Source organism: Nothobranchius furzeri, chromosome 15 (genome assembly GCF_043380555.1).
Source record: "Nothobranchius furzeri strain GRZ-AD chromosome 15, NfurGRZ-RIMD1, whole genome shotgun sequence".
In the NCBI taxonomy this organism is placed as follows: Eukaryota; Metazoa; Chordata; class Actinopteri; order Cyprinodontiformes; family Nothobranchiidae; genus Nothobranchius; species Nothobranchius furzeri.
This window is the reverse complement of record NC_091755.1, coordinates 25,763,992-25,777,553: the sequence shown is the minus strand read 5'-3', so window position 1 is coordinate 25,777,553 and position 13,562 is coordinate 25,763,992. Positions and strand designations below refer to the sequence as shown.

General features: G+C 41.2%; 3 protein-coding genes across 6 annotated transcripts; 1 reads left to right on the top strand and 2 right to left on the bottom strand.

Annotated features, from left to right (window-relative positions):
* Nucleotides 1-223: 223 nt before the first annotated feature.
* Nucleotides 224-3,932, bottom strand: cbx5 (chromobox homolog 5 (HP1 alpha homolog, Drosophila)). The gene is made up of 5 exons (XM_054745933.2): nt 3,795-3,932; nt 3,145-3,324; nt 2,688-2,928; nt 1,579-1,679; nt 224-836 (listed from the first exon to the last, which is right to left on the bottom strand). Exons 2-5 carry the CDS (start codon nt 3,270-3,272, stop codon nt 695-697), a joined length of 612 nt encoding a protein of 203 aa, XP_054601908.1. The 5' UTR covers nt 3,273-3,324; nt 3,795-3,932; the 3' UTR covers nt 224-694.
* An 827-nt stretch (nt 3,933-4,759) lies between these two features.
* On the top strand, nt 4,760-8,227 carry LOC107390924 (heterogeneous nuclear ribonucleoprotein A1). 2 transcript variants are annotated; one of them, XR_001573587.3, is made up of 11 exons: nt 4,760-4,892; nt 5,368-5,484; nt 5,568-5,714; nt 5,785-5,995; nt 6,077-6,223; nt 6,299-6,358; nt 6,433-6,576; nt 6,650-6,793; nt 6,867-6,936; nt 7,993-8,051; nt 8,118-8,227. XR_001573587.3 is itself a non-coding variant. In XM_015967931.3 (10 exons), the coding sequence occupies exons 1-9, from the start codon at nt 4,881-4,883 to the stop codon at nt 6,923-6,925; spliced, it is 1,041 nt and encodes a 346-aa protein (XP_015823417.1). In that variant the 5' UTR covers nt 4,760-4,880; the 3' UTR covers nt 6,926-6,936; nt 7,088-7,401. The 2 variants fall into 2 exon arrangements, 1 of the variants encoding a protein (XP_015823417.1); XM_015967931.3 differs by lacking the exons at nt 7,993-8,051; nt 8,118-8,227 and adding an exon at nt 7,088-7,401.
* A 48-nt stretch (nt 8,228-8,275) lies between these two features.
* Nucleotides 8,276-13,396, bottom strand: nfe2 (nuclear factor, erythroid 2). Of its 3 annotated transcripts, none has more exons than XM_015967930.3 (4): nt 13,284-13,396; nt 11,324-11,402; nt 11,110-11,247; nt 8,276-9,556 (listed from the first exon to the last, which is right to left on the bottom strand). In XM_015967930.3, the coding sequence occupies exons 2-4, from the start codon at nt 11,369-11,371 to the stop codon at nt 8,324-8,326; spliced, it is 1,419 nt and encodes a 472-aa protein (XP_015823416.3). In that variant the 5' UTR covers nt 11,372-11,402; nt 13,284-13,396; the 3' UTR covers nt 8,276-8,323. The 3 variants fall into 3 exon arrangements, with proteins under 3 accessions (XP_015823416.3, XP_070401218.1, XP_070401219.1); XM_070545117.1 differs by lacking the exon at nt 13,284-13,396 and adding an exon at nt 11,494-11,531; XM_070545118.1 differs by lacking the exon at nt 11,324-11,402 and having other exon boundaries at nt 13,284-13,302.
* Between the last annotated feature and the right edge of the window lie 166 nt (nt 13,397-13,562).

Genomic DNA, 13,562 nt, shown 5'->3' with positions numbered 1-13,562 from the left:
AGGGAGGATTTTAGAGAAATAAAAATGTCTAAAAAAATACTTAAGTTGATTAACACAAACACACACACACACACCTCAGAGGCTGTCATCTGTTTTGGTCACGGTCTATGCGGTTTTACTTTGTTACCACTAGGCAGCAACAAAATAAAACGGCAAATAAAAAAATTCTAGCAAGCGAATCACCAAGCAAAGATTGTTCAAATTTAAACGTTGTATTTTGGTAAAAAAAAAAAAAAAATCTACAAAGATAAAAAGTTTAAAAAGGACATGATTAAACAGACAGGAAAGTGCAGAGATGGTTACTTCCATAATGTCAATACTCCAACTCAATCCCACCTGATCATAACACTGCACTCCTCACTGATAGAATCACATCCTGTAAGCACTAAAACATACATCGATATTAAAAAAAGGTAATGAATACAAAGACAATACAGTAGAAAGTTCCCCAAGTAGCATTTCACCCACACCCACTACATCTTCTCCTCCAGCCCGACGGCCCCCTCTCAGCAGCCCGGGTCATTGTGCTCCAGTGGGACGTGGATGGAGGAAGGAGGGGAGGACAAGAGAAAGATGCATCGCCTGTCATTGTGTTGCCTTTGGACGTGGTACATGAAAGTTTTGGATATGGAGGAAAAAAATGTCTGACTTAAGGTAGTCCCTGCAGTGGAGGATTCCTCCCGAGGTGATACACTCACGCGCTAACAGCATCCTTCTCCTTCTTGTCGCCGTCTTCGTGCCAGGTGAGACGCTCCTCGTAGAAGGCTATGACGATTTGTGGGCACTTATGATTGGCCTCCTTGGCGAGAACAAGATCTGCCTCATCAGAGTCTTTCCTGTACGAGAAACCAGAACAGCAAGAGAACTTAAGGAATCCACGCATTGTTAGGGATTGTTAGTTTGTCCTTATTGTCCTTCACTTTTCCAAATTATTTCAACCAAATTTCCCATTTCAAAACAAAATTTCCAAAATCTACAACCATCACTTCTGCTTAGGGACAATTTACTGCATGTATAAATTTAGCTAATATGCAATAGCATAAAGTTTTATGATGTGGCTTACTGTTTATGACGGAACAGCGATTAGCTAATGAATGATTTGCCAGTAGTAATGTGGTGTTAAAGATTCAGGTTGTTAGACATTTAAGCTCATGATAGGACATCGTGCTGTGCTCTGGTGCAACAATTCTGCACCGTTTAACCAGTTCTGTTTTAGACATTTAATAGTTGAAAATGTAAGTACTTTATAATACTTAAGCATATTTCTTTGTCATACGAGAATGAATAGTAGTCCTCTTAGATCAAGTGTGTCTGAGATCCCCATACCCAGCATGTTTTAGTCATCTCACTGCTGCAATACACCTGAATGGTTGAATTACCTGTTCAGCAGGTCACCAAGCTCTACAAAGGCCTGTTAGTCCCCCCTGTGCTAGGTTAGCTTCTAATGTTTATGTCTGAGGAAAATTTTGTTTTACTACGAAATGGGTGCATTATGATTACCAAAGTGCATAAAAGTAAGTGCATTGTCATTATAACAGAATGAAGATCTCCCAAAATGAGTCTACCAGTAAAACTTACCACTTCATTAGAAACATGAGGTCTCCACACGAGTCGGTTGCCCCAATGATCTTCTCTGGCTCTAGGCCCCTCTCAAAGCCACGTGCAACTAGGATCTCATCCTGAAATGTAAAAAAATAAAAAATAAAAAATTAAAAATGCCAGCTGAATATTTGCCAAAGGGCTATTTCATTGGCCATAAATTCAGCAATTCTAAACACAGGTCAAATCTAGATATAACTTATATTATTTAATAAGTATAGGTGTTGCCCATCACCTGCCCATAAGTTAATGCATTATTGGTAATTCAAAAAAACAATTTATCATTTTCATCTCAAAATTATACATTTTACAACATTTAGCTAAAATATAAACAGTCTTTACAGAAATCAGTTCAGAAGAGCTAAGTACAAATGCTCCCACGCATACAAATGATTCATATCAGAATGAGTGCGTTTACATGCAGCCAGTAACCCTTTTAAAACCCGAATATTCACAATAACCCGGTTCCGCAGGTCCTTGTAAACACCGCCAAAAACCTGGATATGCTCATAACCGGGTTTTTAAAAACCCGGTTACTACACCTGGCGTAACCCTTTTCTAACCCGAATGTTTGGTCGTGTAAACGCATACCGGGATATCCCCATCAAAGCGTGTGTTCTGCACATGCTCTGTTCGCAAGGAATCTTGGTCTTTTGAGTAGCGAGACGTCTTGTATGCGCCAGAACACCGGAAGTAAACAACAAGTTGGGAGCAACATGGCGAGTCGCGGCACAGCACCACACTTTCGCAGTGACGAAGAAACTAAAGCACAAACAAACGCGGTCGCCGTCTCTTCCGAACTGGGAAACGTGTTGTTGTTTTCACGGATACCGGAACAAGAAGAACCGGAAATGAGGCATATTGCGTCTGGACGTAGTCCATATGTCTTGACGCTACCCCACCGTCCGCATTTAAATCGGGTTATGCAAGTTAGGGGTAACTCTTTCTATTTATTGTAAACGGGCTTGTAAACGGGTTATTCTGATCAACTCAGAAACCCGAATACCGACCTTAACCCGATCATAACCCGGATATTGGCTGCATGTAAACGTAGTCAATGAAATTCACCTATAATGAAGATAATTTACCTCTTTCTTCTTCTTTGGCTTACTTCCTCCTTCCTCTTCTTCCTCCTCTTCATCAGAGCCCTTCTTTTTTAAGCTGCTGGGATCTTTAGTGCGTCCAGATGAGCCTGTGCTTGATTTACTGGCCCCGCTGCTAGGTGTCGAACTACCACCGCTGCTGCTGCTTTTCTTATAGGTCTTCATGAACTCTGAAATAAGCTCAGGGCAGTCTAGATTCTTCTCTGGCTCCCATGTGTTGTGCTTGCTGCAGAAAATCACAGCACAAGTCATTGAAATGTCACGTTCATTTTTAAAAGGGTAATATTGTGTGCTCAAACCAGCTTCACTGATGCTTTTTGTGCTGTGTGTGTGTGTGTGTGTGTGTGTGTGTGTGTGTGTGTGTGTGTGTGTGTGTGTGTGTGTGTGTGTGTAAAACGGGAATATCAAGTCACTGACCAGTAAACAGGTACTTGGTACTTACTCAGAGTATCCTTTCCACTTAAGGAAGAACTCCACCCTGCCTTTCACCACCCTCCTGTCCAGCACCTTCTCCACAACATACTCTTCTTCATCAGATGAGGACTCCTCTTCACGTGACTTTTTGCCCATCTCGGAGTTGGGTGCTTCACACTACACTCTTTTAGAGTTCGATGGCACTTTCCTGTTCACGACGAAATCACAAACAAGCATCTCACAAAACATGCCATTTTTTCTCAGCGCTCGTCCACATGTAAACACATAAATTTAAGCTCAAGCTGCAGGTTTGCAACCATGAGCGTTAGCCACACAACGTGGTTACCGTGCATCAATGAATATCTTCATTTAATCTCGTTCTTCCCACTAGCAGAACGATAAGCATGGGAAAACTGCTAATATAATGGCCATACATGTGCATTTCTCGACATATGCCCGTTTGAAATAGTTATATGCGACCAGACTGCACTCACAGAAAACGAACAAAGCACACAGTTCAATGAAGACCAAGGGATTTGTCCTGCTAACTAACCCCAAACTAGCCAAAGGAGCTAGCTTACGTGCTAAAGCTATGCTATACTCGCTAATTTACTTATCAAACAACTACCCGATACTTGCAACAGCGTAAAGCACATTTACAAAAACGCAGTTTCTTACCCTCGGAGTGTATAACCCACTGGATGTAGGCCGCTGGTCGCAGGGACTGCTCCGTTTATCTAGAGGCAGCAGTGCAGCTAATGCAGCACCAGCGTTAGCATCTAGCCTGTAGCACATAAAGGTGCCGTGCGCAAAAAGCGCGCGTTAAAAACGCACAATGAACATACCCGCCCCCAGTCTGCTGGTGACATAATAAATGTTTAGAAAACACGTTCCTTCCTACTAAATTTTAACTTTTCTATAACGTTAACGTTCGGTTTATAAAATTGTAGTAACTTGCAGTCACAATAATTTACAAAATAAGTATACACGATAATACAAAATAAAAAAAAACACAGCATAAAGGGTTACAATTATTTGACTGAAAATAAAGAAATTAATATATATACGTCTACTTTGTTGTAGTAATTTATGTTTTCATATATTTTTCGTTTAAATCTTGCTGCATTTATTTATTTCTCTATGTTCATGTTATTTTCCCCCTTTAGTCACCACACACAAAGCCCAGATTAACTAATTTGGCTCATTTTAAATTATACTTTAGCATAAACTCTTCAAGAGTTGTACATTTTGCATCGGTTTGTTTGATTACGGGACATCTTGTGTACCAACATGCGAATGATATTTCCCGTGTTGTTTAGCCAGACGGCAATTTGTCTATCTTTTATATTGTTTATTGTCTTTCTTAGGCTCGTTTCGTAGAAAAAAGTTAATAAGTCGTTTTTTCAGCACCTTTTAAATGTGAGCATTCAATTTCTCTGTCAATTCAGATAATTTGTTTATAGATGAAGGCACATTCATTTTTGGCTTTATGTAATTTAGGTCGGCCATTTTTCTTCATGGTCGACAAAGGCGAATGCCTACTACGCAGTGAATGGTTGTTCGCATTGATTGACAAAATTTAGACCAATCAAAATACAGTTCTGATTGACGACACAGTACCGCGGGAACTACAGACCAATCGCTGAGGGGAAGAGGCGTTTCCGTTCCTATTTCTTGTACGTTCACCCTGTCGCTGGTCTTGTCTGACGCAGCTAGTTCCTCTGCGGTCGGTTCTCAAGGAGTCGTCAAGGATAAAGCGGCAAAATGTCTAAAGAGGTGAGTGCTAAACTTATCAAAGGATATCAGGCCGTAAGATTAATAGTTTGGTTTTGGGTAGTTTTATTATAGGTTGGCCATACTTGGTGTTGTCGACGGACTGTGTGCCGTAGCTGCAGAGCTTTCTTGAAGCCGCCATTTTATAGAAGCTGAGCCTCGTGGCCTTTTGTTCTGATGATGATCTGTAAAGGACATCAGTGGCTTCTCTTCAACACCAGTCTTAAACGATTATATCCCTAACACATTAAACGACAGTGAGTACATATTAATTGTGTGTTGGCTCTTTGAAAGAAGGAGTTCTTTGACTTTAGTCTGAGCGGTTCCTAAACTGTAATGGCGGCGGTGCGCCTTCTCCACCCTATCCCTGATTTTTGATCAAAGACGCAGAGTTTGATATAAATGGTCCACCGACAATATTATTATGCGGAACTATATTGTGCATTGCTTCTCCTATGACGCAAATATTTTTGTGCAGGTTCCACGTGAGCCGGAGCAGCTCCGCAAGCTGTTCATCGGAGGCCTGAGCTTCGAGACAACAGACGAGAGCCTACGGGCTCATTTTGAACAATGGGGCAGCCTTACAGATTGCGTGGTACGCATACCTTTATGTCTCTTTTTAAATGTAATGTAACGTTTGGTTGGTTGCTTAAAGCTGTGATGCGTTTCTGCCTTTAGGTTATGAGAGACCCAAACAGCAAGAGATCCAGGGGGTTTGGCTTCGTCACCTACTCGTCAGTGCAGGAGGTCGATGCCTCCATGTCCGCTCGTCCACACAAGGTGGATGGAAGAGTGGTGGAGCCTAAGCGAGCTGTTTCCAGAGAGGTATGTGAGCCAGCTTATCCAGATTGATTTATGATGCACGAATGGGATTAAGCGCTCTTGTTGTTTGCAGGACTCCAACCGCCCAGGCGCTCACATAACTGTGAAGAAAATCTTTGTTGGAGGCATAAAAGAAGACACAGAAGAATCTCATTTGAGGGATTACTTCCAGCAGTTTGGCAAAATTGAGGTCATTGACATCATGACTGACCGTAACACTGGAAAGAAGAGAGGCTTCGCCTTTGTCAGCTTTGATGACCATGATTCAGTTGACAGGATTGTCAGTAAGTAAAATGTTTATCTTGCAAGCTTTCACCTGCAGTGCTATGTGTGGTTAAAATGTTGCCGTCCCTCCCAATTAACAGTCCAGAAATACCACACAATCAACTCGCACAACTGTGAAGTGAGGAAGGCCCTCACCAAGCAGGAAATGCAAAGTGTGGGCATGGGATCGAGAGGAGGCCGTAACACCGGGGGAAGGCCATATGATTACGACAGAGGCTTCAACCAAGGTAGGGTGTGATGGTGAACACCAACACCTGTAGTGTAATAGGGTGAGTTTTTAAATCCTGATTTCCCCTCATAAGGTGGCAGGGGTGGTCGATATGGCGATGGTCCGTACAATTGCAATGGGGGTGATGGAGGAGGTATACACCTTTTTAGTTATTTAAAGTGGGTTTTGAATGATTTGTTAGAGTACTAATGTTTTTTTATATTTCAGGTTATGGCGGTGGTCCTGGCAGTCCTGGAGGCTACAACCAAGGTGGAAACCGTGGTTATAATCAGGGTGGCTACAACCAAGGTGGTGGAGGAGGAGGCGGTGGCGGTGGATATGGAGGAAATGGTTATGACAACAATGGTTACGGTAAGAATTCTCTTGGTAAAAACCATGTTTATTTCTGCCCAGCATCACAATATAACAGAAAATAACCTTTAAGGTAATTGTGGTGGCGGCGGGGGTGGAGGTGGTAACAACTACAACAACATGGGCCACTACGACCCCCAGGCCTCTAACTTTGGGCCGATGAAGAATAACTTCGGTGGCGGCGGTGGTGGCGGCGGCGGCAGGAACTTTGGTGGAGGTGAGTATTTGAGATCAATATGGTTGCTACTCGCTTGTCTGTTTTGATGCAAATTAATTTCCCCCTTTCTCAGGTGGCTATGGTGGTGGCTCAAACAATCCTGGAGGCTATGGCCGCCCAGGGCGATTTTGAAATGAGAAGGGGTGAGCATCTAAACATGGTCTCATAGTGTTGCAAAACCAGTTTGTCGTTACAGGCAATCACTGAGATACAGCTAAACTGACAAATTCACTTTGGATGTCAGGCCTTAAAGTCAGTGCACAGTTAACAATGTTGTTCCATATTGTTCAACAGGACTGAGTACTTAGGAGAGGAGAGCAGAGCAAGGAGAGGAGAGCAAGCGAAGTGACAGGGCAGCTGCAGGTTTACCTCCTAAATCTGCTCAGCCAAACAGTTGTGGCAGGTTACAGCTGCTACGAGAAGAGATGTACAGTAGATAAATCATGGAGGGCCTTCATTTAAACTTTGTACTATTGTTTTTTTCTTGATGTTATCTTTTCTGGAAAGCAAGCATTCCATTAAGGGTTTTATGTTTATCTTTTATGTCTGGTTTTTATTTGTACCTGCATCAATTCAATCTGAAATAAACCACCTTTCAGTTTTTTTAAGTCTTGTTAGACTCTTTAGTGATTTGGGTTGATTGTTAGCTGTTTGGGGTTCAGTATTAACATGTGAGGTGTTTATATATAAAATTTCAAATGTCCAAACTTGAAGAGATGAGAAGTGGGGCTCGTCATAAAGAGCCCATCACTTTGTACAGCCGCTACCCTGAATTCCACAAAGATCATCTGGAGGATGCTAGCTTACATGCAAAGTCTGAGGCTAGCCATGGAAGCAAGCTGAGGGAGAGAAGTAGCAAAGCCATCGCCAGGATCATTGAAGCAGGGGAGAGTGAGAACAGAGGCCTGAGGCTAGCTGAAAGCAGCTACCAAAGGCTTAAGTGCTGTCCGTAGGTAAGACCAGACTTCTCAACTACTGATAGTAAACATCTTGATTTCTTTCTTTTTTTTTTTTTTTTTTTTTTTTTGTAGCTGGTAGTGAGTTGTAAAGCCAATAATGTAAACTTTTAAGTTTGTACTCGCACCAGTGTTGACGGTTAAATTGGACTCTTTGCAGAGAGTCCAAACATAACTGCATGCATTAAATACAAATAACTGATAATTGCAAGTGCCTTTTACTCATTGTTTTCTGCTCTCCAGGTGAATCAACAATGGCTCCAAATTCAGACCAGTAGCTTCCCAGTGACAGCCTCACTCAGGTACTAATGGACTACAACCACGTTTTCACCTTGATTTAATTGATCCTCATGTTCCTTCTCCCACAGGTTAACGGGACAATGGTTGCATGTGGAAGCATTTTTTAACTGAAGACTGCTGTGCAGCATATTTTTTTACCTTTTGAATAAAGTATTTTTTAATAAAAATGTCATCTCCATCTGTTATGGTTTGAATACGTTTTTAAAAACCAGCTGAACGAGATTGGCAGTTAAGCACCTTTTTAATACAGGGGGACAACCTCAAATATCACATATTATTCTCTATTATCCATTGAATGTGGTACCAAATAAATACTTCCATCAGGTGTCTGCTGTAGGGAATAGTCATCTACAGAGTAAGGCTGTCCGTCCTGGTCTCTTAAGTGAGAAAACACTTCCTTGTAGAGGTCTGTGAGGCGACATTTGATAAAGGCCAGGCTGCGTGTGAACTCCAGGCGTTCCTGGACCAGGTGGTCTCGTTGGGCCTGCAGGTGGTTCAGTTCTCTTTCTAGATGAATTATGCTCTCCAGCTTCCTTTTCCTGCAATTCTGAGCGGCCACCTTGTTCTTCCCTCTGCGCCTGATGTCTCTGACAAGCGCCAGTTGAGTGTCGTTGAGGGTGTACTGGGTTAGGAGCTCGTTGAAGTCGTCCACGGGTAGATTAATAATCTTTTCCATGGGGAAGGGGATCTTCAAAGCCGCGGCCCTCCTCTCGTCCCTGCTCATTGGAGTAGAACTGCCCCCTTGTGGTTTGGTGAACACAGTGTGGTGTGTGCCCACTCTACTGGTCATGACGCTGTACTGGGCAGCCGGGCTTGGCTGTTTCACTGGGTGAGAGGTTACAGCACAGGATTGTGGGTAAGATAAATTAGGCTGAGGAGAAAAATAAGATGCATGTTCACCTGAGTGTAAATATGACTGGCTCTGACAGTCCATTGAGTAATTAACACGGGCTCTTCTTGTGTGCTCAGCCATGCTGTCCTCACAGTCTTTATACACCAAGCTCATGTCTAGGTTGTGGTAACCTGGTGTGCCAACTGCAGGGTTGTCTGGGGAGGCCAAAGGAGGACTGGATCCCAGTGAGAGACCAGAATCTGACTCCAGATCATCAGCGGAGCGAACCGGTGCATTTTGTCCCAGTGTAGTCCACATCATGTGCCGGTTCAAACCCTGAGACAGGCAGGCATTGGGCCTCCTGTGACCCTTACTGGTACTTGTCATGCTCATGAGAGATGACTGAGCATGAGAAGAGACGGGCAGCATCCTTTGACCCAGCTGATGCTCTGGGTTTTCATAGCCTGTCTCTGTGTTGCTGCTCAGACGGGAGCAGGTGGACATTTCCTCAGGGTAGCAGCAGCCCTCGTGAGTGTCAGCAGCACTCAGGTCCCAAGCAGCAGGAAGAGGTCCACAATGAGGCTGAACCATCCCATAATCTCCAGCAGGGGCCATGGGCTGCACACTTTGGTACTGAGTGGATTCATAGGAGCCTTCACTTGGGACTTGAAACTCCTGTAGAAGAAGGATCAGGTGTTTATTGTGTTCACAGGCAGAACTACACACTCGGATGGAATATGACTCAGAGCAATAGTCAGTGCCCGATCTACTCTGATGAGCTCATGCAGTTTGCACAAACTTAAGCAACACAAATAAAACACAGAGCCATCCATTAACGTCACCTGTTCAAAGTAAACTTGATTTACAGCAGGAAGTAATTTAGCAGTAAGAAGTAACATGATGTTTTTGAGAGTAATTTATTAGTTGGCTTTCTAGATCAAGTGTTGCCTGTTAATTTTAAACTGTAATGTTGGAAAATTTTGTTCATTTCTACAAAACTGGATAAATGCCTCCAACCACTTAAGAAATCAGCAGATAATTGGTTTAATTTGTAAAAAAAAAATGAGTGTATTTATTTTATTTATCTTATTAGGGTGTTTGTAAATTATATTTTTCTGTCTTTTCTTCTTTGTGGTTGCACAGTTATATGCACCACGGGCTGCAGTACAACCTCAAAGCATATCGCTGCGTTCAAACATGCATCAAACCGTCATCGTGTCCTCTGTGACTGCAACTCAAACGTACCTGTTTAAACACCTCTCGTCACTATGCACGTGTCAGACACAGAATTAGATGTACTTGATGAATTTAAAGGAGATCCTGCGTCTTTAAAAAAAAACCTAAATTATTCTGTGTGTGACCCAGAAATGCATCAGTGTCAGAAAAAATTATAACATCCTAAAATGATGGGGGAATTTTTCTGTGAGGTTTATATTTATAACACTTAAGAGGTGAGATTTAATTGTGCTTATAAGTAAGGATTATAAAAACAAACTTTTATTCATGTAGCAATTGTATTATTATTGTTTTAACCAAGATTTCATAAATGCATCACACAAATAAATAATAATAATAATAGACGGTGTCGAGTTCGACATTTTATTCTTTATGAGACTCCTGATTGTGTTTCCTTTTGTTTTTACCAGGGTTTGAAAGCCTTACAGATGTCCTGTTTTTTAGCGTAAAGTCTGTTGATACTTTGCTCTTATATGCAAAATTATGAATGGAATAAATTGTCATTTATGGAGTGCATTTAGGAACAATTTTATTCTGTCACTTTCACGGACAAAAACTACTTAAAGCACACTGCAGTTTGCTTAAAAATCAGTCAAAATGCATAGAATCTATTAATCTGCATTATTGCGTTGGGGTAAATTTATGTTATTATGATTATTGCCATTATTATTTGCTTTAAAGTGATAGAATGCCTAAAATAAAGCATCTAGTTATCAAGAAAAAGCAAAAACTTATTTTTCTCATAATGTGTTTGTCTAAAATACATAATTTGTGCATTTGGCATGTAAATGTTCCATTTTGTTCATTACTTTTAAATATTACTTTAATATTTCTTATTTAACATCAATCAAAGAATGATTTACTCCCTATTTCGTATTACAAACATAATAAAGTTATCAGATTATATGAATTATATAACTTATTATTAACTCGTTGAATCTTTTGCTGAATAATAATAATAAATGAAACTTTAAGTTATTTATAGACTTTACCTGTAACTCTGTGATGGCCATTAGCTCCTGCCAAGCCACATCCATGTCTGAGTCCTGTGGAGCGCCATGTGGCCTGACTCCAGTTAAATTAGCGTGGATGGACACTCCTCCACACAGCCTGCCTGGAGCAGCTACCTCCTTATAGTTAGAAAAATAAACAAACAAGAAACACATTGTTGTTTGAGGCTTGATCTGACGTTCCTCGCAGACCTACCTCACAGGTTCTCCTCAAGGGGAGAACATAGTTGGCTGCTGAACACATTCAGGAGATGGATTTGCTTCAAAAACTCAACCTGGCGGAGACACAAAAGTCCTTGTCACTCAGCCCTGTTAAGTCAGAAACCTTCACGCACACGTCTCTGAGAAATGGCATGTTTTTTTTACTTGCTGGAGTTAAATGAGAGACAGTTTCGTAGCAGTGATGGCTTTTTGGAGCTGGTAAAAGGTTTACTTCAGTTGAATTGACTCCTCCCATCAGCTGTTCCAGGGTGCAGCTATGCCAAGCCCTGATAAGACAATCTGTGGGAAAACAGCGTGCTCTAAGAGACAAACTAAGGACAGATGACTGTTTGGGAAATTTAAGTGGGCTGTAATTTGTAGGTTTTTTAATTAAGCCAGTTAGAATCTAATGTTTTGCGTCCCCCCCATAAAATGCAGTTATCATAAATTTATGCAGATTGTGGTTTACTATGCAGATGAGCACAATCTGTCACATTTAGGGAATTTAAACTCAGAATGTTCCAGCGACATTTATCTACTGAGTCTCTTCAAACAGAACACAACTAACAGAAAACAAATGCAAAACTATTTTGTGAGTTGCACAATTTGCAAGAAAACTCACCTAAACTGAATACATAATCAACATTTCTAGAGCGTCAAACAAAAACCATATGGGTTTTTCGAAATATGGTAACATATTGCTAATAAAACCCGATTGCTTACATGTGTGCCATTTGTTCATTTATAAAAAACACACAAAATCCATCCATCCATTCATTGTCTGAACCCGCTTTGTCCACGGCCGTGTGTGGGTGTGTGGGTGTGGGTGTGTGTGTGTGTGTGTGTGTGTGTGGGGGGGGGGGGGGGGGGGTAGCTGGTGCCTATCTCCAGCGGTCAATGGGCAATCAGGTGGGGGGGTACACCCTGGACAGAGAGCCAGTCCATCGCAGGTCAACACAGAGACACACAGGACAAACAATCACACACACTCACACCTAAGGACAATTTAGACAGACCAATTAACCTAACAGTCATACTTTTGGACTGTGGGAGGAAGCCGGAGTACCCGGAGAGAACCCACGCATGCACAGGGAGAACACTCAAACTCCATGCAGAACGATCCCAGACCGGGACGCGAACCCAGGACCTTCTCGCTGCAAGGCTCCAACCATTGCACCACAGTGCAGCCCAAAAACCACACAAAATATTAAACCTATTTTCTTATGTTGTTTATGGCGTAAAACATAACTCCTACTTTTATTTGGTTTTATTAATAGAAAAATTTAATGATGCTTATTATTTAAATCTATTTTTGGATTATGTCTGAATATTAAATTACAGGGAATAAGATGACATGCATGTATTGTTTTGGCTAAAAATTAGATTCCACCTGTACAGGACCCATTTTGCATCTGCTAATTAGAGAAATGTGTTTATTTCTTTTTTAAAATTCTCATTATGGTTATATTGATTTTACTAAAACACACCAGTTATTTAATTTGTAACATGGATCATAATTTCTAAGGAACTAATAACACTGTCTCATGTCCTTGTTGTTTATTATTTTGTCAAATGTCTAAAACATGAAAATGTATTAATTACACATGTATTTTAAATTTGTATTATTTATGGCAGCTTTATGTAGGTTGTCAAATATTCAGCAGTGATTCTACTTCTACTCATCACCAGTAACATTAATCTGGTAAGGCTGAATGGTTTTATTGGGAACATTTTAATTTTGACCTGTAAAGAAAATCTCATGACATTTCACTGTTCATAAGTAATAGTAACTTGACATTTTATATTTTAAATGGATCAAACTCTACAGTCACATTATTGCATCAAGTGTCATGAGTTGCTTCAGTTTAAAAAATAAAAAATGATAAAGTTTCTGCATAAACTCACAGCTAGAAAGAAAAATATCATTAAAGTCAAAAATACCAAAGCAAACATACCTGAGCAGCATCTTCATCATCCTCATGAGAAAGAGAAAAGAGAGACGTGAAGCACAGTCCTGAGGCGAGAACAAGGAAAGCAGTGAGAGCTGTTGTCAGAGATCAGACGAGGTAAATGAGGCCTCTCAGGTCTCTTATTCATCTGTAGCTCTCTGTGTTAGCTTGCACACTCATCCACCAGAATAAATGGGATGGCTCTGTGCAGACAAACGTAACCTTCCTGTAAAGCACCCACACCAGCTCTTTTTTTCTCTTGTATCCTTAATAGAGAACGTTCAC